Here is a 25,718-nt window from a genome sequence, read left to right as displayed (position 1 = left end):
GTAAGCAAGGTTGCCAGCTCTCGTTCGATATTTACCAGTTCTGTTTTTCCGTTTTAAGTGGTTCGTTTCGAAAGGAAGATAACGTACACACAAGTGATTTTGTTTTTAGAATCTTGGTGTGTTGGTGAGATAATATTTTGATTCATCCACACTGAAACTGAGAATGAGAAGTGCTTTTCCCTCTCCATTTACTTCACTTTGTCATATTCAATGCCATCGATGCCGGGAGAAACGGATAATCATTGTTGACTCGGCTGCGAATATTTGCCTTCTGTATGTCAACAATTTCCCAATCAAACCAACACGTCGCTTGAATTACGTCGCATTTACCATGAGAGCTACCGGGTGGCCAGAATTAAAGTTACCCAACTCAGAGCCCTCTGTAGCCTTTTTCAGGCATCGTAGAACTCTGAAGTTTGGTGAATCCTCTATGCAGACCATTGGTCTGCATAGTGGATTCACCAAATTTCAGAATTCTACGATGCCTCAAACAGGCTACAGGGGGCTCTGAGTTGGGTAACTTTAATTCTGGCCACCCGGTATATGTCTGTGTATGTCGTGAGCTGTGCGAGTATTCTACAGGCGAACGAAGAGTGAAGAAATGAAGAGAGAAAAGGAGAAATAACTAAATAAAGAAGAGACAAAAAGAAGGATATAGAAAAAGGAATGGAGTCAGGGAGAAACTGAAGAGAAAGAAAGTAGACACAGATAGAGAGAGAGGGGCGAGAGAGAGAAAGAAAGATAGAGACACAGAGAGAGGGAGGGAGGAAGAGGAAAATTAATATAGGCAGAAAGAGAAAGATATAGAGAGGAATAAATAGAGGGATAAAAGAAAAATAGAGAACTAAATCAAGGAAAAGAGGATAGAGAATGAAAGGAAAGGAGAGAGAGAGAGAGAGGAAGAGAACTAAATACATTAGGCAGAAAGAGAGAAATAGAGGAAGGAATAGAGAGAAAATAAAAAGATCTAAATCAAGACAAAGATGATAGAGAAGAAAAAGTAAGGGGGAGAGAGAAGGGGAAGAAATAAAGAGAGAGAAAAAAATAAAAACATCACTAAATCGAGAATAGACAAAAGGATGAAGAAAATGATGAGGAATAGAAATAAGTAAATCAAGAAAAGAAAGAAGGATAAAGTAAAGGAGAGTGTGTGTGTGAGAGAAAATAAATATAAAATGGCAGAGATAAAAAGGAAGAAATTAAGAGAGAGAAAAAAGAAAAAACGAAGTTAAGAAAAGACAGAAGGATGAAGAAGAAAGAAAGAGAGAGAAGAAAATACAGGCAAAGAGAGAGGATACAAGAAAGGGAGAAAAACTAAATAAAGACAAAAAGAAGGATAAAGTAAAAGAGGAAGGCAGAGAGAGAGAGAGAGAGAGAGAGAGAGAGAGAGAGAGAGAGAGAGAGAGAGAGAGAGTGAGAGAGAGAGAGAGAGAGAGAGAGAGAGAGAGAGAAAAGAATATCACAGGCAAAATTCTTCCTCGGGGATAAAAGTGAGTGATCTACAGCTTTTCGTTTTTTCAGCGAATGAATTCAAATTCTTAGGGTATATACATCTGGAAACATCTTTGCTTATATTTATAAAATAAAAACTCGTACATGTACTAGGAAACTATATTTACACAACATATACGATACAGCTTGACATTCACTTCTTGGTTCTTTCGACAATTTTTACCCAAGTACCTTCCTTTCCTGCTAAGAAGGCCGATTTTGGGTCGAATTCGAACGGAACTTTGGTCTTCTCGCAGGGTTTGAACTCAAACTTCGACACAAGGGATGCCAGGCACACTTTACTCTGCATCAAACCGAATCGAAGACCTACAAAAGAAAACACATCGGTGTTAGTTTACACTGACAGTGGTCTGTGTGTGAAAACCAGTATTTTGATGTTAGAAATGCTTCTTGTTGCCATTGTTGCTTCTTGCTATTGTACAACAATAACTATTATAAACTAATAAAGTTAACCAATTTAATACAAGTTTTATTATTATTATTATTATTATTATTATTATTATTATTATTATATACAATGGTAGTACAATGGTGTGACATAAATGGTATGCAAATTAATTTAGCTGAGATACTCGAGAAAAACTAATTTTATTGTTTCTTAATATGTTTTTAATTGTTATAAGGTTTCTATTTGTTCAAGTCATAAGGATTTGGGCATAATTATTGATTCTAAATTGCTATTTGATGAACATATAATTGAAGTTTGTAAAAAAGCTAAAAAGGTTTTAGGTCCCATATTTTTTAATTGGACTTCACTGAACAGAATGGAAACTTTTATTTATAGTTTTGGTCCGTCCATTAGTGGAATATGGAAGTGAATTATGGAACGTAGCTGCAAATAGTCACACCGAGAAAATTGAATCAATTCAGAAATTATTTATTAGGTTGCTTTGTATGAAAATGAAGAAGAGTTACATATCACTAAATTATATGGAGTGGTTGGAGAGACTTAATTTAACAACCTTGAGCTCGAGAAGGAAATATATTATTAATTTATTGATACAAAACATTTTGTCAAATAGGATGGATTGATAGTGAATACTGTAGTAGTATATAACGTTCCAAAATACAAAACAAGAAAAAAAAAACATTATTAACAGTAGATTTGGAAAATGGTGCTGCATTTATAAAAATATTAATAGATTATTTTAACTATGACTTCCCTTAAAATACGTATTATCTTTAGGTATAAGATGAGATTTACTGTAAAAACCATTGTGAGTTAATCCTTTGATATTACTCTTTGTGACATAGTACTGTATAACGTTTTTTTAAACTGTTCTCAGTACTTTAAATAAACAACTATTATTATTATATCATTGAGGAGGGCTTGTACTTGATCCACCGAATCAGAAAATATTCAGCAACTGTTTTTCACTATTTGTTCTTACATTTCATACAGTTAGTGTATGAAATGTTTATTATTTTTATTTTGTTACTACGTTTTGCACACCTCGTTCAAGAAAAGGCTTTTCAAAGTTTTATTCAATGCTTTAAACCAAGGTTGTTAAAATACCCACACATTCTAATGTGTTCCGGGACAGGACCGGAACCTTTTTTCTAGAACAATTTAAATTCGGTCCAAGTTGCGTATTGTATCATTTCAATACAGAACTTGGGGACCTTATTTTAATTGATTCAGAAAGGAAGATTCCGGGACCAAATTGAAAAAAACTTTAAACATAGAAAGGTGATTTACGGTCCATGACTCATTTTCACTTGCTGATTTCTCTCCCGGACTGGAGTTGAATTTATTTACAATTCCTGAACCTTTAACAACTCTGCTTTAAATGTTATATGACTAAAGGATTTTTACTATTATCGGTGAAATATTTGTAATATGGAATGTACATGTTAACGAAACGAGAATGTGAAAACCTTAAGCGTACCAATGCACATCCTTGGTCCATCTGTGAAGGGAAGGAAGGTGCGGCCGAATCTCTTCCTCTTGTTATCCTCGTCGAACCGTTCTGGATCGAATTTGTCCGGATCTGGGTAGAACTTCGGGTCGTGGTGGATAGCGTAGATAGGGATCTGGACAATAGTGCCAGGTTCTATAGTGATATCAGTATCAGGGATTTTGTAAGTCTTGGTACAGACGCGATCCGTGAGTCCGATAGGGGGATATTTCCTTAGTCCCTCTGGAAAGAAATAATCAATCAATATTAGAGAAAGGTTTGTGTTTATGGATATACTGCATCCATATGCATTCAAGCTGGAGCATTGGTGTGTTTTAGTTACTAGAAGATACCACAAACCTCTGTGGTGCAATTATGTGCTCCTGAAAACTTAAATACAATAACAAGTTTAAACAAAAAAACATAATCCATTGATATATTTTCCAGATTACTGAATTTACTTTTACAACTATTGTATGATAACAATGCTATTCACCAATAAATATTAGAGAAGTTTTCATGTATTTGAACATATTGTATCCATGAAGACAGTATCTTCAAAATAGAGCAATCGTGTGTTGTAGTCACTAGAAGGAAGATTATACTACAGTATTCTGTTGTAAAGTTATGTGTTAATTATAATTAATTTACAACTACTTGATATAAAACGATAATTCATTGAAATAATTTTCACCTACCAATGGTTTTCAGTTTCTCAAAATTACTGAATTTCCTGAAAACGATTGCATGATAACCATGCTATTCATCAATGTGTGAGTACCACGTTGAAGAAAATATTTTGTTAAATATACAGGGTGGCGCACGAAATGATACCCCATTTACTTTTTGAATGAAATTAATATTTATGTATTAATTTTAAAATATTTTTTTCCTAGGAAACGTTAATCCATGGAGATTTACTGCCAGAGGCTGTAGTTCACTGAATCTTCACCGTGGCGCTAGCAGTCCAGTGTAGCGGCATGACTGACAAAGAAAGGCTCACGCCAGAACATCGTGCAGCAATAGTGTTGTTGTTCGCGGAAACCAAAAGCATTGTTGGTGCACAGAGACGTTTCCGCGCCCAATTCAACACGCGTTGGGCTCCAAGCAAGAGAACAATTCACAAACTTCATGAACAATTGCGGGTTCAAGGGACATTACTGGAACCGAAACGGCCGCGAGTGAATAGTGTCCGTACGCCGGAAAACATCGAAAGTGTACGGGTGGCTATGCAAAGAAGCCCCAGTAAGTCCTGTGGAAAAGCAGCTACTCAACTGGGTATATCGAGACGCTCTCTGCAAAGAATTCTCAAAAGTGATCTTCACCTGTACCCCTATAAAATAACAGTTGTGCAGAAACTACCAGAAAAGATTCAGCGGAGACTGGTATTCGCTGAATTGGCTGAGGGACATATGAATGTTATCAACAATACGTGGTTTTCGGATGAGGCTCAGTTTCATTTGGACGGAGTGGTGAATAGACAAAATATGCGATTTTGGGCTACCGACAATGCGCAAGTGCTCCATCAAAAGGAAAGCCATCCTCCCAGGATCACAGTGTGGGCCGCTATTTCAACGCATGGACTCATTGGACCATTCTTTTTTGATGAAAATGTTAACAGTGAGCGTTACCTGGACATGCTTCGAAATCAATTTATTCCTCAGCTTCTTGTGAAGGATTTGCCATTTAACACACAATGGTATATGCAGGATGGTGCAAGACCGCATACTGCCAATGTGGTCTTGGATTTCTTGCACGAGATCTTCAACTTCCGCGTCATTTCAAACAGGTTTCAAGAACGCTTTAATGGTGGTCAGTATTGGCCTCCCAATAGTCCAGACCTTAATCACTGTGACTATTTCCTGTCGGGATTCCTGTCTCATGGATTTTAGAACATTAATTACTCAAGCTTTCACTGAAATTACAGAAGACATGTGTCGGAGGGTGATCAATAACCTAACTGTTTGTTTGACTACAGTTGTGCAGTGCAATGGTGGTCATATTGAGCATGTTTTGCATTGAAACATTTTTCCACATTGCTATGTTCACTGCAATGTATGTTTTTTTTAAAAAATGTTGCTTACTAAAGGTTTTACACTAAAAACAAATGGGGTATCATTTCGTGCGCCACCCTGTATATGTTTCAAGTTTCACGATCATACAATAAAGTAGAAAATTCTTAAAAACGTTCCATATTATAATTATACAATTTTATCTCAAGAGAAATTGACACTTTTTCGGAGTTTATAATAAAAAAACCAATGTTACACATGTAAAATACAAATATTTAACTAGGATTTGAAAATAACATGGAGAGAATTAACACTTTTAGGTAGAAAAGTTTGTTTTCGTCTACTTTATTCGCAGGAAAGTTACTCGAGACCAAACCTACCGTTAAGAGTAGGATCCTATCTACCGAATAGTGATCCCATAGGGAATCGAACCCGGTAGCTTTTGATATAGGCCCTGGTTTGCCACAGAAGTCGGGATATTTTTATACAAGCAGAAGTCTTCAATGCGCAGTAAAGAGAAAGACGTTTTTGTGTAACTTCAGACTTGCATTGTTGAGGACTCGGAAATGTCAGTGGACTTCTTTCCACCAATAGTGGTGGAGTTGTATAATGTTACCTGAAACTACTTTATCCAAATACTGCATGTCTTGGATTACGGCCTGGTAGGTCATTTTCCCCTTGCTTTGGGCTGAGACCTGGTCCACTTCTTCCTGCAAGCGTTCCTGAATGTCTGGATTCAAAGCCAACTCGTAGATGATGAAGCTGAGCAGAGTGGCTGACGTCTCGTAGCCTCCGATGAAGAAAATGAAGGCTTGGGCAGCCAAATCATCATCAGTGAACTCTGGAAAAGGCACACAAGGATATCATCACATAAGAGAGAACGACCTAGAAGGCTAAGGCACGTATTTGTCCCATTTCTTCAATTCGTCATTCATCTTCATCATCGTGATAAACATTGACATTGACACATATGTACAGTCACGGACACTTCTGGGTTGTAACGGCCCTATTGAAAGTAAATGGCATGCTTACAATCCAGAAGTGACACTCAAGTGGAAACTCTGCAGGACAAAATATTTTTTCATCTAAAATTTAAAAACTTCCAATTATTTAGTGGTAATGTTGGGTCCTTTTCCTTCGGTTCTGTTTTCTATTTTTAAATAATATTATATTTTGTATTAAGTACTCTATTGTGGTCAAACTTGATTAAAACAGTACAAAAATAGTCTTTGAACGTTGTGAAAAATTTAGCAAATTACCTGAGAGTAAATATCTGTAGAACTAATTTCTCCATCACTTCTGTTCTCTTAATTGCAACCTCTACATGTTAATTCAAACAATAAAGATTAAACAATATTCTTTTTGTACGTACGTACTGTTTACATTGCAGAATTATTTTTTCTAGTCTGCTGTTGTAACAAGCAATTCAACACGTTTTTAATGCTCTTGCACATAAAGAAACGCATGTTTAAATGCTTCTAAGTACGGTGAATTAGAAGATTGTAGATGAAGAGTAGATGCTACAGTTGAAGGTATGTAGAATTTTGAAGATCAGGAGTCGAACACTCACTTGCTCACTATGGCAGCCCGAATGATGTTGCAAACTATCTGCCTAGGGACCCTAGTAACTAACGGAGGTTGAAATCTTAAAGAACGTACTTGTACAGTAGCAACATATTCAGTTTGGTACAATCAAAGATCCCCAGAGCTAATATTAATTGTAAGGATTGGTCTGAATATTCTATGTAAATTAATGATAAAAGGCAACAACTTACCTACATGACTGTTTGCATCATCTTCGAGAAGGTAGTTATGTTCTGTCTCCTGTTCATCATCCTCCACTTTCCCCTTCTTCTTCAACTGGAGGAGCAAGTCCAAGAAATCATGCCTGACGATATTGTTCTTCTCCCTGTAGTCCATTGTATCCTTCACGACATCGCGGAAAAAGTTCTCCACGTCTTTGGGTGTGAAGGCCATGTTGAACCACTTGGAGATCTTCGGGAAGGTGAACATGGCGAAGAGCTTAATGGACTGGAGGACGTTGGGAGTGGATATTGCTTTCTTCCCCATCTTTCTGAAGTCAGACTCCGGTGTCGTCAACGAGTTCAGCTTAAGACCAAATGCACACGTGGCGATGACGTCAGTGGTGAACTTCCCCAGTACTTCTTTGACTTCAATGTCCTCCTGGTTCTTGGCATAACTCTCAAGATACGCCACAAGTTCCTCACCACACTCTACAACGAACTGGTACATCTTCTTCATCTTTCCTGACGTGAAGGTAGGAGTCAGTTTGATTCTCATCTGCTTCCACTTCTGACCCTTGAGTCTCAAAAGGGACCTACCCATCAGAGGATCAGCATCTTCGTCCAGGAAGGTAGGATGGTCTTCGAAATTGGAGAAGTCCTTGATGCACATTGTCCTGATCAGATCTGGATCCCTGTACACAAGGATCGGTTTCAGAAGGAAAAATATACCTCCGAACTTATGTCCCTCTAATTCCATATACGTTGCCAGAGAATTGTGGTTCATGTTCTTCCGTTGCAAAACCGTGTCCCGAACATTCCCGAAAGGAAACGAAGGCTTCACGTACGGTACTCCCATCTTCTTCCAGTAACTGTATCTATGTAGTGCGTACAGATACAATAGCATTATCACGCCGACAATAAGCGTAACAATGTACGCTAGAAGAGTGAATATCATGTTTGCCAACTCTTTCCCGTAGGCTGGAACGTGCAACTTCCTGCAAGAAGAGCGAAATGAAGATATTACTCTTGGATCCTTTACAATAGATCAGTGTTTCTCAACCACCAGTCTCTGACGTCAAGAATACCGCGGGAGGTTCTGAAGTTTGCGACTTGCAGCCCGAGCTGGCAATCACCTGGAAAGATGATCTTTCGTTCCGGGTTCGCCAGCGATACGAGGAATTCCTTTCTCGCCATTGGTGGTGAGAAATCAAAGCTGCTGAGAGGAGGCTGTCACGCGTGCGGCCTCCAATTTAGAATTTTAGTTCTTAGGCTTTTTTTTTAGTTACAGCCAGAAGAGTGACGCAACTTGAAGTCGATAAAAGCAGGGGAAGAAGAAGGAGATGAAAGAAGAGAAAAAGAAGCAGGGCGGGTCATTCTACGCCATTTCAACGAGGTCCCTTATGGTTGAATATCCTATACATTGATTGCCCTTCAAAAGTGAATGTCAGTCAGTTTTGACCGTAAATTGCAACCATTTGTATGAGATATGGTGAAAAAAGGTACGGATCTTAAACTGTAGCTTGAAATGTACTGAAAACAATGTTCTTTACCCCAGATTTCTGTATTTTTTCTTAGTCGAGTTATCATAATTATCGCCACTGCCTGCAAAGGCCCAAAATGTTGCAAGTCATGAAACAAAAATGGCCGCCATTTTCAAACGAAGTCTAGTTTTAGAAAAATAATGCCTGTTTTGAACTACCCTTGTACAGGACAAGGACAAAGAATGATTTTTTTTAAAAAATGATCGAGCGACCAGTGCTGGAGCATTTGGTACGGATTGATCCTGAAATTTTACGCAATGTACAAAAAAACCGTAACATTTGTGTTAGGAGTAAAAAAACAACATAAATTTCATTCTTCGTACAGGAAGAGCATGTCTTTGCAATGATTTTCAAAATCAAAAACGTTTGGTTTCATCAATATTTATTTAGCGGGCGAGGTTCAGCGTAGACCTAGTTTCCCCCCACAAAAATTAGGCTATAAGTCCATTATTAGTCTTTTTATAGGCTTTTGTAAAACTTTTTGAGTGATGATGTATTTTTTTCTGAAATCCTCATTACTTCATTGAACTTTGTGTAAAATTTCAAACAGATCTCATCATTGGTTAAGGAGAAATTAAATAAAATGTAAGCAAGGGTGTCTTGCGTCAAGGGTCTCAAGAGTGACAGACAACACTGATTTAATGACATTTGAAAGTGCTGTAAAATGAAAACCGTTTGAGATAGAGTGAAAGAAAAGGGTGTTTCTTTCAACCATAAGGAAAGGGTGTATACCAAATTTCATCGAAATCTGAGATGGTGGGTGACATAATCTTAGTTTTTTGGCGTTGATTTGATGTGGAATGACCCCGCATTAAAAGGAAAAACAGCTCGTTCCAAATATAAAACGTTGTACTGTAGATGGCATACATCAAAGCGAGGAAGCTTTTGTGAGAAAGAAAGAGAGAGAGAATGAGATAGGGAGAAAGAGAGAGAGGGGGAGACGGATAGAGTGAGGGAAGAAGATGGAGAAAGGGAGAAAGAGAGAAGGAGAGACGGATAGAGTGAGGGAAGAAGATGGAGAAAGGGAGAAAGAAAGGGAGACGGATAGAGAGAGAAGAAGATAAAGAAAGGGAGAGAAATATATACGTAGAGAGATATGATGAGGAGAAAGAAAAATAGAGAGAAACAAAGAGGGAGAGAGAGCGAGAGGAAGAAACAAGGGGACATTTTATACCGAAGCAACAAGATACACATGTCGCGTGTCACTTGAGGATTTCACCAATCGAACGCAAGCTTGTCCAGGCTGTCATGCCGCTACAGTATATAATGTTGCTGTTGATTGGTTCGTCTCTAAGCCACATGTGTCGTTTGTCGCTTCGGTGTGAAAGCTGCCAGAGAGGAAGAGAGGGTGCAGGGGAGAATACAGAGAGGCGGTACATTGAGAGAGAGAGAGAGAGAGAGAGAGAGAGAGAGAGAGCTAACATATAAGTGCTGAAAGAGAAAGTGTTAAATTTAATTAATTAAACTTGAAAGCAAAAGTTACTTGCAAACAGTGTGCGAATTAACGGGGGGAGTGAGGTAGGGGGATGCCGACAATTTCCCCCACAAGAACATTTTATCCCCGGCAAAGAAAATTACTTTTATCCCTGACCTGGATGCTTTATCACTCTGAAAAGAAAATGGAATAAATCGAAAAAACATTCGTGTCCATTAATGTTCCAGTCACCAAGGATTTCCCTGCCGATTAGAATGCAGCCTTGTGGATTAAACAAGGACCCCATTCTGTAACTGACCAACCTCACCGAGCCGAGACAACAGAAGCCTGTTTTCCACTGAAGTTTTCATGACTGAACTTGATAATAGATATTTGGCAAAGCTTTCGGTGTTCCTAGATCGATAACTCTTTTTGTGTACGACTTTGATTCCTTAGAATGTAAATATAGTGTTTTAAAGTTACGTGTCAATGTTATCACAAGATGTAATGACCAAAGTTAGAATCAATGTTTGAATGTGCTTAGAACTGCAAGACAATAATTTAGTGTACTGATTGGTAATACACACAAATTTGCATATCCAAAAAATAACCTTATTCCGGCCGGAAATGAAATCACAAACCCGCCACTGAGCCGGCAAACCCCTCCTAAAACCCGAAGCAAAAAGATTAACTCACACAATGCTTGCAACCCATTTACTTCCTAAAACTGATGAATACCTTGCACCAGTGGCGTAGAGGTCGTCCCTTATTTTTTTCTCTGCGCTCCTGAATTTCAGAAATTCAACACATAGTATACGAAGTAGACAAAATGTAGGTCAACAATGATAAAATTTGAACTCGAAATTCACTGAGGTGATCACTAAATAGTTCCCACCAACATTTCATAAGACAATGTCTGGAGGGGCGTACTGGCTCAATCAAAGGGGCCCTGGCAACTTACCCTATGGACCCTCGCAAATGCCGCATTAATTTACTTGCTTGCAGATCGCCTACTAAAATAGTAAAAAAATATCCATCATCTCACCCCTTTATAAATATATCGTTTGTCGGAATCTTTTAGAGTATATATTTTCTGCAGTTATGAATCCAGTAGGAAGATTCAGTTCCTCGGACAGTTGTTTTTTATTGCCACACAAATAAGAAAACTTGGTAATTCATGAACTTTTACCACTAATATTAGTTTTATGTGTGGTATTTAAAATGTAACTTCCCACCAAATATTTTGAAAGCGGGCCCAAGCCTTTATATTGTACAAATAACAACTGAGACAAATTTCCCACATAGTCCACACCTGTTAAGTATTACAGATTTTCGATTTTTAGCTATAATGTGACAAGGTAGTTCAATTTCTTTTATTTTTTAAACACTTCAAAGAGGGTAGCTAACTGTTGTATGTCCGTTACCCTCTGACGTCATCGATGATATACAGAACGTTGTAGTATTTTCGATATTTTTTCACTAAGGGGCCCCCAATATTTTGCAGGGTGCCCCAGGACACCGCGCTACGCCACTGCCCTGCACTGTTATCTGTCACAACGAAACTACTTGTAGTAAAGTGAAAACTTACCATCAACAAAACAAAACACAACTTCACTCTTGTAGCGGAGACGCCTTCCTTATTTTGCTTCCTGCGTCCCAGACACTTGGCACATGCTTGCAGGCTCCAGCAGAAGAAGCAAGAGACGAGCGCAGGCGGAATGGCGAGGAGAGAAGGAAGAGGAAATGGCCTTGGAAGTGTAGCCAACCGACCTACGTTTTCACTAAATAATACATGATGTTTCGCTATTTATATATCTGAGACAACCAGGGCTAGAGATTTGAAATTCAATGGTGTGAAAAACCAATCAAGCACCACATAAATGCTTGGTATAACTCTTTTGGTTAGCCATTCAGTTCTTACTTTAATTTCAACTTCATCGACAACTTTTGATTGCTCTGGAACCACAAGAGTTGCGATTAAAAAACCTGTACTAAATTTCTATCAAATTTCAGGTTAATGGAACATTATCAGCGGCGGAGCGAGGATTAATCATCTAGGGGTGCTGAGGGAGTGCGAAATGAAATTTAGGGGTGTGATGTTGAAAATATAGGAAAATGAAACACGCATGCAACCTTCAGCCACTACAACAAATTCCAATGAACTTTTAGTAGGCATCTATGAGTTACAGACAACACTGATTTAATGACATTTGAAAGTGCTGTAAAACGAAAACTGTTTGAGATAGAGTGAAAAATAAATAGGGAGTTTCTTTCAACCATAGGGAAGAGTGTATACCAGGAAGGGGGGGGGGGCGACTCAGTGGCGGGCTTGTGATTTCATTTCCGCAACAAGGTTTATGCAAATTTGTGTGTATTACCAGTCAGTACACTAAATTATTGTCTTGCAGTTCTAAGCACATTAGAACATTGATTCTAACGTTGGTCATTACATCTCGTGATAACATTGACACGTAACTTTAAAACACTATATTTACATTCTAAGGAAACTCGTACACAAAAAGAGTTATCGAACTAGGAACACCGAAAGCTTTGCCAAATATCTATTACCAAGTTCAGTCCATCTAACGTACCTACAAGTTTCTTGTGAACATTTTAATACATGTGAAATATGAGCACTATGCCATGAAAACTTCAGTGGAAAACAGGCTTCTGTTGTCTTGGCTCTGTGAGGTTGGTCAGTTAAAGAATGGTGTCCTTGTTTAATCCACAAGGCTGCATACTTATCGGCAGGGAAATCTTTGGTGACTGGAACATTAATGGATATGAATGTTTTTTCTATTTATTCCATTTTATTTTGAGAGTGATAAAGCATCCAGGTCAGGGATAAAAGTAATTTTCTTTGCCGGGGATAAAATGTTCTTGTGGGGGAAATTTTCGGCATTCCCCTACCTCCACTCCCCCCGTTAATTCGCACACTGGTTGCAAGTAACTTTTGCTTTCAAGTTTAGTTAATTAATTTAACACTTCTTTCTCTTTCAGCATTTATACCTTAGCTCTCTCTCTCTCAATGTACCGCCTCTCTGTATCCTCCCCTGCACCCTCTCTTTCTCTCTGGCAGCTTTCACACCGAAGCGACAAACGACAGATGTGGCTTGGAGACGAACCAATCAACAGCAACATTACATACTGTAGCGGCATGACTGCCTGGACAAGCTTGCGTTCGATTGGTGAAATCCTCAAGCGACACGCGGCATGTGTACCTTGTCGCTTTGGTATGAAATGTCCCCTTGTTTCTTTCTCTCGCTCTCTCTCCCTCTTTGTTTCGCTGTATTTTTCTTTCTCCTCATCATATCTTTCTATGTCTATATTTCTCTCCCTTTCTTTATCTTCTCTCTCTATCCGTCTCCCTTTCTCTCTCTTTCTTTTTCACTCCAACTCCCTCTTAGGGAAAAAGAGAATGCCAGAAAAATGTTATTAAAACTAGCCAAGTACAAGAGAAGAGAGCAAGAGAAAGAGAGAAATAGAGATAGACAGATAAATAGAGAGAGAGAGAGAGAGACAGATAAATAGAGAGAGAGAGAGAGAGAGAGAGAGAGAGAGAGAGAGAGAGAGAGAGAGAGAGAGAGAGATAAAGAGAGAAGGAGGGAGTAGCAATTTTTTGGTTTATGAATCGAACTAAGATAAAGCTACACATTTTGAAATTTAATCGTAAACATTTAATTTATTAATTAATACAAGCTTGATTAAAAGTAATTAATTCTTGCACCGGAGTGGTCTTCCTAAATAAGCATGAATAACTATGCAATATATTCTAATACATGGCCGACTCTACCATATCGCCGCAGATTTTTGATTCGGCTAACAACTGTAAAATGTGATACAGAAAGCACACAAACATTAAAAAACTGTTACAGTACTTGTTATTTAAAAAAATATGAAAATTTCCAGAAGCGAACTTGAAAAATTAAAAAAATATATATAAGGTGCGTGAACCCAATACGGCCTAGTACCCAATATGACCTATTTGCTTTTTCCAAATAGTTACAAGCAGTGGCGAAGCGTAGAGTTCCTAGCAGGGTAGGCACAAAAGTGCGATAATTTCCATTAGTTGCTTAAATCCGTAAAAAGAAAGTGTGTGTGTGGGGGGGGGGCTATGTCATGGAGAGTGGTTCAATGTCTCTCCAGCCCGCTTCTTTACTTGCCAGTGGCGTGACGTTTTCAAAAGCGTTGTTACCGGCCATCATTACGATAATTATATCTTAGACGTTCTCCTCCCGACCACCAGATGTCATCGATCTAGATTTAGTTCATTTCGTTATGTTTTTTTTTATTTGTTTGTATTTTTTTCAACCCCTGATTTATGCACACACCTCCAGAAAGAACTACCAATCACTGGACATCGCGAAAATCCAACGAATAGTGCTCGAGCCCTGTTGTCAATTCTTCATCACATTTTTTCTAAATTTATTTTGCAATTGAGGTATAATTTTCGCCATAATTTTCGGCTCAGTCTGACGTTTGTGCCGTGAGCAGACGACAGAATTCCGCACTTTCAGCGACTGTCAGTTTGGTACGTTCTACTGCTGCCAACTTAGTTTTTTTTAGCAAGACTTCCTCGCATCGAGGAAAACACCATTGTTATCTGTTGTCTAACTAAAGGCATGATTGTAGTTAATTCCAGTCTTGGCTTTCTAGATAAATGAATGTCTGACACCTGTATGTGCAAGTAACCATAATTTAAATTTTGAATATTTTCGTCTCATTTGTTCTGCTCTATGTTATCGTGACGACGAGAAAGTATGGAGAATGAATTAAAGATGATCAGGAAATATTGACATGACCACAATTAGGTCACCTGGCCTCGTAACGTGTTAGGATGACCACTACGGGGCTTTCAAGATAAAAACGTAAGTTCTCAAATAGGTTCTAAGTGTCCTAAAATATTAAATTCGACTAAAAAAGTCCTGAAGTAGGTTCGGAAAAACTTAAAATGGTTCCTGAAAAATACTAATTAGATACAATTGTTAAAAAATAATTCAAGGGAACCGTGAGAAATTTTAATAGATATATGTAACCATCAAAAATATTAATTTTCTGACCAAATTATCATTTCTATGCATAATTTTCAAAATGATCCACTAATTATTGTAATACTAATACTTGTACTGTTAGCAAAAGTTACTTATCGATATGATAAATGATTATGTATAATTTCATGAACAATATATAACAATACTTTTCACATTATCCTCAGACAAAACCCCGCCTTTTATCTGTGAGGATCATCTTATATGCTGAAAACGATCTTTAAACAGATGCTTAGTCAATGGTGCAATTTGAATGCTAAGAAAGTAACAAAAGTAAGCTGATCAGAACTTTGCGCACCAGTGGCGCCAGACATTTTGTTTTGTTTACAGTTTAAGAAAGAAAAACATTCTGGACTTAGAGCGAGGGAAATCGGCAGAATGTATGTTTCAAACAAGTTAGTTATTGAATTTTTTCTACCAAACAGAACAAATACCTCTGTGTGATATAAAAATAATGTAAAACCTTAAAAAAATGTATAAAAACTTTAAAAGAGGTTTGATTTAGGCATAGAAACCTAAAATAGGTTCTAGCAAGCAAAATAGGTTATTTTAGGCATTATAAAACTTCATCAGTTGTTGTTGTTTTTTAATGAAACTCAGATGTAACGTTTTATTTCTCATTTACGTGCAGAGGAAAGTTATTACTTACTGCGTCTATCTCGAGTCTATATTATAATAGCTCATAATTTGTACTTTACAACAATGTAGTTAGTTTAGACGTTAATCTAAAGTGCTGTTTATAACGATGGAAAAACGAACACTATGTAACTTAGAATCAGTGTGGCCGACATAGGAATATACAGTGAAGGACATGCCCAAATGTGACATTTGTTACATCTATGTTCACGCAGAGTGTGTGGAAGTTACCAAGGATGATAAAGGACCTATCATTTGCCTAGACTGTGATGTGTAATCCATGGTCTTCTTGTGACAAATTATGATAGGTCACTTAATGGTTTGTAAACTAGGTCTTTTCCTTGTATACTCTCATTATGTCGTTATGTAAATAAAACATAAGTGCATAAATGTACATACTTTCTTTACAATTTATGTTGCATTTTTGATGTCAAAATATATTAGTAGGCCATATTGGGTACAAACATAACTTTTTAACAAAATCTTCACTGCACCCATGTTATTATTTGGAACTCACTCCAATCTTCAGTAAACGTCCAGAAGCGTCCCGTCTTTTGAATCTTGCAATTAGTTTTCCCCTCTTGACTTTGTTCCCATTAAAAACAATCGCAAACCTTAGGTAGGCCATATTGGGTTCAGGTACCTTATATTTTTACCATTGCATTTGAAACTTCAGGCGCCATGGCGACCGCGCATCCTGTATTTCTGTACCCATAATATCGAGAGATAAATATAGATAGCGAGAGGGGGAGGGGGCAAAAGCGTACGAACAGTATCAAGCAAACGAATGTGAAGATTTTCACGAGAAAATCCACATACCTTAATTTTCCACAAAGTTTCTCGTTTCCTTACACGTGCTGCCCCGTCCACACACACAAAGATATCGACAGAATGTGCTAAAAAAACAACAAAAAAACAGGTACTGAATCTTGATTAGCAGTCATGTTTGTCATCCAGTCTACAAATACCGATGAAGATACTACAGGAGACCTTGAAGGCCATGAAAACCACAAATCACGCTCGTTGTGTATTGACATCCACCTTGAGAATGTCAAAACGCATCAGAGAAAAGGCGACCTTCAACTGTTCACAGGAAGCATGTGGTTATTTCGTGAGTGTCTTCAATTCCTCCTCAACTTGTGCGAGGGGCGTTCAAAACATAAAGTCCTTCTCGCGTTTTCTTTCACTGTATATTTCGCCTCGCTTGGAGTACAGCCCAGTCAACTATAATACTTTCCTTTCATTTAAATGTTCATATCCTTTCTTGCATTGTGGTGTGCATAAAAATGTTAAGTGGGCTACACATCTTTAGAAGCGAGTCTTATATTTTATTATAGTTAACTTATTTGGAGTTAACGCTGGGGAACATGGGGGAGTCGAGTACTGAAGCGAGAGGATTTCGCTCGAGCGCCAAATAGTTCGCAAGGAGGACGCTAGTTAGCGTACATGATTGAGAGCCTCCGGAGAAAGGAAGTCGGGATGAGACAGAGAATGAGACAAGAAGTCTGGATGTGACCGAGAATGAGACAAGAAGTCTGGATGTGACCGAGAATGAGACAAGAAGTCGGGATGTGACCGAGAATGAGACACGGACTCTAAACGAGATCAAGAATGAAACGGGATGAGACAGAGAATGAGACACGGTCTCTGAACTAGACCGAGAATGAGACAAGAACTCGGGATGTGACCGAGAATGAGACACAGACTCTAAAATAGACTGAGAATGAAACAAGAAGTCTGAATGAGACAGAGAATGAAACACGGATTCTGAACGAGACCGAGAATGAAACACGGATTCTGAACGAGACCGAGAATGAGACAAGAAGTCGGGATGAGACCGATAATGAGAAAATAAGTCGGGATGAGACAGAAAATGAGACAAGGAGTCGGGATGAGACCGAGAATGAGAAAAGGAGTCGGGAGGAGACTAAGAATGAGAGAAGAAGTCGGGATGTGACTGAGAATGAGACACGAACTCTAAATGAGTTCAAGAATGAAACTGGGTGAGATAGAGAATGAGACACGGTCTCTGAACTAGACAGAGAATGAGACAAGAAGTCAGGATGTGACCGAGAATGAGACACGGACTCTAAACGAGATCAAGAATGAAACGGGATGAGAAAGAATAAAAAAATGAACTCTGAATGAGACCGAGAATGAAACAAGAAGTCGGGATGAGACAGAGAATGAGACAGTGACTCTGAACGAGACCGAGAATGAGACACAGACTCTGAATGAAACAGAGAATGAGACAAAAAGTCGGCATTTGACCGAGAATGAGACAAGAAGTCGGGATTTGACCGAGAATGAGACACGGATTCTAAAATAGATTAAGAATGAAACGGGATGAGACGGAGAATGAAACACGGACTCTGAATGAGACAGAGAATGAAACAAGAATTCGGGATTTGATCGAGAATGAGACAAAAACAAGGGATTTGACCGAGAATAAGACAAAAAGTCGGGATTTGACCGAGAATGAGACAAAAAGTTTGGATTTGACCGAGAATGAGACGAAAAGTCGGGATTTGACCGAGAATGAGACCCGGGCTCTAAAGAAGATCGAGAATGAAACTGGGATGATACGGAGAATGAAACACGGACTCTGAACGAGACAGAGAATGAGACAAGAAGTCGGGATTTGGCCGAAAATGAGACAAAAAGTCGGGATTTGACCGAGAAAGAGACCCGGACTCTAAAGGAGATCAAGAACGAAACGGGATGAGACGGAGAATGAAACACGGACTCTGAACGAGACAGAGAATGAGATAAGAAGTCGGGATGTGACCGAGAATGAGAAATGAAGTCTGAATGAGTCCGAGAATGAGACAAGAAGTCGGGATGACCGAGATTGAGACAGTGGCTGTGAACGAGATCGAGAATGAGACAAGAAGTCAAGATGAGACAGTGGCTGTGAACGAGGCCGAGAACGAAACAAGAAGTCGGGATGTGATCGAGAATAAGACACGGACTCTAAAAGAAAACGAGAATGGGACAAGAAGTCGGTATGTGACCGAGATTGAGACAGTGGCTGTGAACGAGATCGAGAATGAGACAAGAAGTCAAGATGAGACAGTGGCTGTGAACGAGGCCGAGAATGAAACAAGAAGTCGGGATGTGATCGAGAATAAGACACGGACTCTAAACGAAACCGAGAATGGGACAAGAAGTCGGTATGTGACCGAGATTGAGACAGTGGCTGTGAACGAGATCGAGAATGAGACAAGAAGTCAAGATGAGACAGTGGCTGTGAACGAAACCGAGAATGAGAAAAGAAGTCGGGATGTGACCGAGACTGAGACAGTGGCTGTGAACGAGATCGAGAATGAGACAAGAAGTCAAGATGAGACAGTGGCTGTGAACGAAACCGAGAATGAGAAAAGAAGTCGGGATGTGACCGAGACTGAGACAGTGGCTGTGAACGAGATCGAGAATGAGACAAGAAGTCAAGATGAGACAGTGGCTGTGAACGAAACCGAGAATGAGAAAAGAAGTCGGGATGTGACCGAGACTGAGACAGTGGCTGTGAACGAGATCGAGAATGAGACAAGAAGTCAAGATGAGACAGTGGCTGTGAACGAAACCGAGAATGAGAAAAGAAGTCGGGATGTGACCGAGACTGAGACAGTGGCTGTGAACGAGATCGAGAATGAGACAAGAAGTCAAGATGAGATAGTGGCTGTGAACGAGGCCGAGAATGAGAAAAGAAGTCGGGATGTGACCGAGACTGAGACAGTGGCTGTGAACGAGATCGAGAATGAGACAAGAAGTCAAGATGAGACAGTGGCTGTGAACGAAACCGAGAATGAGAAAAGAAGTCGGGATGTGACCGAGACTGAGACAGTGGCTGTGAACGAGATCGAGAATGGGACAAGAAGTCGGTATGTGACCGAGATTGAGACAGTGGCTGTGAACGAGATCGAGAATGAGACAAGAAGTCAAGATGAGATAGTGGCTGTGAACGAAACCGAGAATGAGAAAAGAAGTCGGGATGTGACCGAGACTGAGACAGTGGCTGTGAACGAGATCGAGAATGAGACAAGAAGTCAAGATGAGACAGTGGCTGTGAACGAAACCGAGAATGAGAAAAGAAGTCGGGATGTGACCGAGACTGAGACAGTGGCTGTGAACGAGATCGAGAATGAGACAAGAAGTCAAGATGAGACAGTGGCTGTGAACGAAACCGAGAATGAGAAAAGAAGTCGGGATGTGACCGAGACTGAGACAGTGGCTGTGAACGAGATCGAGAATGAGACAAGAAGTCAAGATGAGACAGTGGCTGTGAACGAAACCGAGAATGAGAAAAGAAGTCGGGATGTGACCGAGACTGAGACAGTGGCTGTGAACGAGATCGAGAATGAGACAAGAAGTCAAGATGAGATAGTGGCTGTGAACGAGGCCGAGAATGAGAAAAGAAGTCGGGATGTGACCGAGACTGAGACAGTGGCTGTGAACGAGATCGAGAATGAGACAAGAAGTCAAGATGAGACAGTGGCTGTGAACGAAACCGAGAATGAGAAAAGAAGTCGGGATGTGACCGAGACTGAGACAGTGGCTGTGAACGAGATCGAGAATGAGACAAGAAGTCAAGATGAGACAGTGGCTGTGAACGAAACCGAGAATGAGAAAAGAAGTCGGGATGTGACCGAGACTGAGACAGTGGCTGTGAACGAGATCGAGAATGAGACAGGAAGTCAAGATGAGACAGTGGCTGTGAACGAAACCGAGAATGAGAAAAGAAGTCGGGATGTGACCGAGACTGAGACAGTGGCTGTGAACGAGATCGAGAATGAGACAAGAAGTCAAGATGAGACAGTGGCTGTGAACGAAACCGAGAATGAGAAAAGAAGTCGGGATGTGACCGAGACTGAGACAGTGGCTGTGAACGAGATCGAGAATGAGACAAGAAGTCAAGATGAGATAGTGGCTGTGAACGAGGCCGAGAATGAGAAAAGAAGTCGGGATGTGACCGAGACTGAGACAGTGGCTGTGAACGAGATCGAGAATGAGACAAGAAGTCAAGATGAGACAGTGGCTGTGAACGAAACCGAGAATGAGAAAAGAAGTCGGGATGTGACCGAGACTGAGACAGTGGCTGTGAACGAGATCGAGAATGAGACAAGAAGTCAAGATGAGACAGTGGCTGTGAACGAAACCGAGAATGAGAAAAGAAGTCGGGATGTGACCGAGACTGAGACAGTGGCTGTGAACGAGATCGAGAATGAGACAAGAAGTCAAGATGAGACAGTGGCTGTGAACGAAACCGAGAATGAGAAAAGAAGTCGGGATGTGACCGAGATTGAGACAGTGGCTGTGAACGAGATCGAGAATGAGACAAGAAGTCAAGATGAGATAGTGGCTGTGAACGAAACCGAGAATGAGAAAAGAAGTCGGGATGTGACCGAGACTGAGACAGTGGCTGTGAACGAGGCCGAGAATGGGACAAGAAGTCGGTATGTGACCGAGATTGAGACAGTGGCTGTGAACGAGATCGAGAATGAGACAAGAAGTCAAGATGAGACAGTGGCTGTGAACGAGGCCGAGAATGAGAAAAGAAGTCGGGATGTGACCGAGATTGAGACAGTGGCTGTGAACGAGATCGAGAATGAGACAAGAAGTCAAGATGAGACAGTGGCTGTGAACGAAACCGAGAATGAGAAAAGAAGTCGGGATGTGACCGAGACTGAGACAGTGGCTGTGAACGAGATCGAGAATGAGACAAGAAGTCAAGATGAGACAGTGGCTGTGAACGAGGCCGAGAATGGGACAAGAAGTCGGTATGTGACCGAGATTGAGACAGTGGCTGTGAACGAGATCGAGAATGAGACAAGAAGTCAAGATGAGATAGTGGCTGTGAACGAGGCCGAGAATGAGAAAAGAAGTCGGGATGTGACCGAGATTGAGACAGTGGCTGTGAACGAGATCGAGAATGAGACAAGAAGTCAAGATGAGACAGTGGCTGTGAACGAAACCGAGAATGAGAAAAGAAGTCGGGATGTGACCGAGACTGAGACAGTGGCTGTGAACGAGATCGAGAATGAGACAAGAAGTCAAGATGAGACAGTGGCTGTGAACGAAACCGAGAATGAGAAAAGAAGTCGGGATGTGACCGAGACTGAGACAGTGGCTGTGAACGAGATCGAGAATGAGACAAGAAGTCAAGATGAGACAGTAGCTGTGAACGAAACCGAGAATGAGAAAAGAAGTCGGGATGTGACCGAGACTGAGACAGTGGCTGTGAACGAGATCGAGAATGAGACAAGAAGTCAAGATGAGATAGTGGCTGTGAACGAGGCCGAGAATGAGAAAAGAAGTCGGGATGTGACCGAGACTGAGACAGTGGCTGTGAACGAGATCGAGAATGAGACAAGAAGTCAAGATGAGACAGTGGCTGTGAACGAAACCGAGAATGAGAAAAGAAGTCGGGATGTGACCGAGACTGAGACAGTGGCTGTGAACGAGATCGAGAATGAGACAAGAAGTCAAGATGAGACAGTGGCTGTGAACGAAACCGAGAATGAGAAAAGAAGTCGGGATGTGACCGAGACTGAGACAGTGGCTGTGAACGAGATCGAGAATGAGACAAGAAGTCAAGATGAGACAGTGGCTGTGAACGAAACCGAGAATGAGAAAAGAAGTCGGGATGTGACCGAGACTGAGACAGTGGCTGTGAACGAGATCGAGAATGAGACAAGAAGTCAAGATGAGATAGTGGCTGTGAACGAGATCGAGAATGGGACAAGAAGTCGGTATGTGACCGAGATTGAGACAGTGGCTGTGAACGAGATCGAGAATGAGACAAGAAGTCAAGATGAGATAGTGGCTGTGAACGAAACCGAGAATGAGAAAAGAAGTCGGGATGTGACCGAGACTGAGACAGTGGCTGTGAACGAGGCCGAGAATGGGACAAGAAGTCGGTATGTGACCGAGATTGAGACAGTGGCTGTGAACGAGATCGAGAATGAGACAAGAAGTCAAGATGAGACAGTGGCTGTGAACGAAACCGAGAATGAGAAAAGAAGTCGGGATGTGACCGAGACTGAGACAGTGGCTGTGAACGAGATCGAGAATGAGACAAGAAGTCAAGATGAGACAGTGGCTGTGAACGAAACCGAGAATGAGAAAAGAAGTCGGGATGTGACCGAGACTGAGACAGTGGCTGTGAACGAGATCGAGAATGAGACAAGAAGTCAAGATGAGATAGTGGCTGTGAACGAGGCCGAGAATGAGAAAAGAAGTCGGGATGTGACCGAGACTGAGACAGTGGCTGTGAACGAGATCGAGAATGAGACAAGAAGTCAAGATGAGACAGTGGCTGTGAACGAAACCGAGAATGAGAAAAGAAGTCGGGATGTGACCGAGACTGAGACAGTGGCTGTGAACGAGATCGAGAATGAGACAAGAAGTCAAGATGAGACAGTGGCTGTGAACGAAACCGAGAATGAGAAAAGAAGTCGGGATGTGACCGAGACTGAGACAGTGGCTGTGAACGAGATCGAGAATGAGACAAGAAGTCAAGATGAGACAGTGGCTGTGAACGAAACCGAGAATGAGAAAAGAAGTCGGGATGTGACCGAGACTGAGACAGTGGCTGTGAACGAGATCGAGAATGAGACAAGAAGTCAAGATGAGACAGTGGCTGTGAACGAAACCGAGAATGAGAAAAGAAGTCGGGATGTGACCGAGACTGAGACAGTGGCTGTGAACGAGATCGAGAATGAGACAAGAAGTCAAGATGAGATAGTGGCTGTGAACGAGGCCGAGAATGAGAAAAGAAGTCGGGATGTGACCGAGACTGAGACAGTGGCTGTGAACGAGATCGAGAATGAGACAAGAAGTCAAGATGAGACAGTGGCTGTGAACGAAACCGAGAATGAGAAAAGAAGTCGGGATGTGACCGAGACTGAGACAGTGGCTGTGAACGAGATCGAGAATGAGACAAGAAGTCAAGATGAGACAGTGGCTGTGAACGAAACCGAGAATGAGAAAAGAAGTCGGGATGTGACCGAGACTGAGACAGTGGCTGTGAACGAGATCGAGAATGAGACAAGAAGTCAAGATGAGACAGTGGCTGTGAACGAAACCGAGAATGAGAAAAGAAGTCGGGATGTGACCGAGACTGAGACAGTGGCTGTGAACGAGATCGAGAATGAGACAAGAAGTCAAGATGAGACAGTGGCTGTGAACGAAACCGAGAATGAGAAAAGAAGTCGGGATGTGACCGAGACTGAGACAGTGGCTGTGAACGAGATCGAGAATGAGACAAGAAGTCAAGATGAGATAGTGGCTGTGAACGAGGCCGAGAATGAGAAAAGAAGTCGGGATGTGACCGAGACTGAGACAGTGGCTGTGAACGAGATCGAGAATGAGACAAGAAGTCAAGATGAGACAGTGGCTGTGAACGAAACCGAGAATGAGAAAAGAAGTCGGGATGTGACCGAGACTGAGACAGTGGCTGTGAACGAGATCGAGAATGAGACAGGAAGTCGGGCGAAACTATAACGAGACAGAAAGTAGGGACGAGACCGAAGACAAGAGATGGAGTCGGAACGAGAGCAGAATGAGACAAGAAGTGGAGATGAGAAAGGTAACGAGACAAGAAGTGAATACGAAACCGAGAATGCATGTGAAAGCATTCACCGAGCAAAGAACGAGATTTGAAAACTTACCAAGTGTCAAATGTCCTTTTTCACTTGCACCCCTAGTAATAACAAAACTCAGCGCATGCGTAGTCACTTCACCAACTGCAGGTTCCATGTAACTGAACTCTGCGCAGAGTGAGGATTCCTTTATATACCTTTCACCTGCATCCGGTTGGTGCAATAAGCTCTGTCCAGGTTTCCTCATGCGCTAGATAACGGAACAAAGTTGCAGTGTTGCCACACCTTGAGGGAATTTCCCTTTACCAATAAAATTCCCAGTTTTACTCAGATTTTCCCTTCGTGTTTAATTTTTCCCCATTTTTCATCTTAACCATTCTATTCACTTCCAGAAAATGTATCCCCGAGGCTTCTAATTACATTCTGGTACGCAGGACACAAAAATAGGCATAAATATTGTTGGCTCCTATAAAATTATACACATGAGAAGAAAAATAAAACTATTTTAAAAATGTTGGATTGGATTGATTTGGTGTTTTAAGTCCACTTTATGCACAGTAAGGCTAATTGGGACTGGACCTACAGTTTAAATTGGGATCCGAACCACTATGTGCCTCCACCAGGAAATCGAACCCGGAACCCCTTGATTACAAGGCAACGAAGCTACCACTGCGCCATCTGGGAGGCGCTTTTTAAACATGTTAACGGTTAGATTGAAGTTTTGGGAACTTATATTATGGGTTACGATCAATTATTCATGGACAAAATAACACCAGAGTTAACACGTAGCATATCTCGGAAGTCACGTTGTTTTGGTTGACGTTAACTTCATTATTACAGTGGACCAAGAATAGGTGACAGTGCCCCTTCTTGGTTACATCATTTTGCAAATGAAATTAACTAGACACACACGTGTATAATTACATGATATCATAATACAATTCTTTCCTTACACATACCAAGAGAACATGTCTCAAATTTCGCAGCAAAGTACTGCTATTTTCTTCAAATTTCCCTTTTTTTCCCTCTCGGGAAATTCGTGTGGTTGAATATTCCTCGAACCTGGCAACACTTCGTTACGAAACGTAACGGTACATGACCCCAGAGGTGAGTCATATGTATATGGTTCAAGTTGCTGTGTTTCAGTGTTTGCGAAGTTTTCATGGTAGAATCCTTTAATTGAACAGAGATCAAATACTAATATAAGCAACAAAAGTGTTAGGGTAATTTCACTCTTACGAAATTCGTGGAGAACACTATTAACCATAGTACATTTGTCGAAGTAAATGTTCGAACCCAACAGGAGCGCTCA

At 40.7% G+C, this 25,718-nt stretch overlaps 1 protein-coding gene across 2 annotated transcripts; it reads right to left on the bottom strand.

Moving 5' to 3' along the window:
- Nucleotides 1-1,601: 1,601 nt before the first annotated feature.
- Nucleotides 1,602-24,570, bottom strand: LOC145996101 (cytochrome P450 6k1-like). Of its 2 annotated transcripts, none has more exons than XM_083132363.1 (5): nt 24,476-24,570; nt 7,198-8,162; nt 6,039-6,263; nt 3,402-3,653; nt 1,602-1,818 (listed from the first exon to the last, which is right to left on the bottom strand). In XM_083132363.1, exons 2-5 carry the CDS (start codon nt 8,120-8,122, stop codon nt 1,646-1,648), a joined length of 1,575 nt encoding a protein of 524 aa, XP_082988489.1. In that variant the 5' UTR covers nt 8,123-8,162; nt 24,476-24,570; the 3' UTR covers nt 1,602-1,645. The 2 variants fall into 2 exon arrangements, with proteins under 2 accessions (XP_082988489.1, XP_082988488.1); XM_083132362.1 differs by lacking the exon at nt 24,476-24,570 and adding an exon at nt 11,711-11,807.
- Nucleotides 24,571-25,718: the final 1,148 nt, after the last annotated feature.

Source organism: Lepisma saccharinum, chromosome 12 (genome assembly GCF_977018435.1).
Source record: "Lepisma saccharinum chromosome 12, izLepSacc3.1, whole genome shotgun sequence".
Lineage (NCBI taxonomy): Eukaryota > Metazoa > Arthropoda > Insecta > Zygentoma > Lepismatidae > Lepisma > Lepisma saccharinum.
This window is presented reverse-complemented; position numbering and strand designations above follow the sequence as displayed.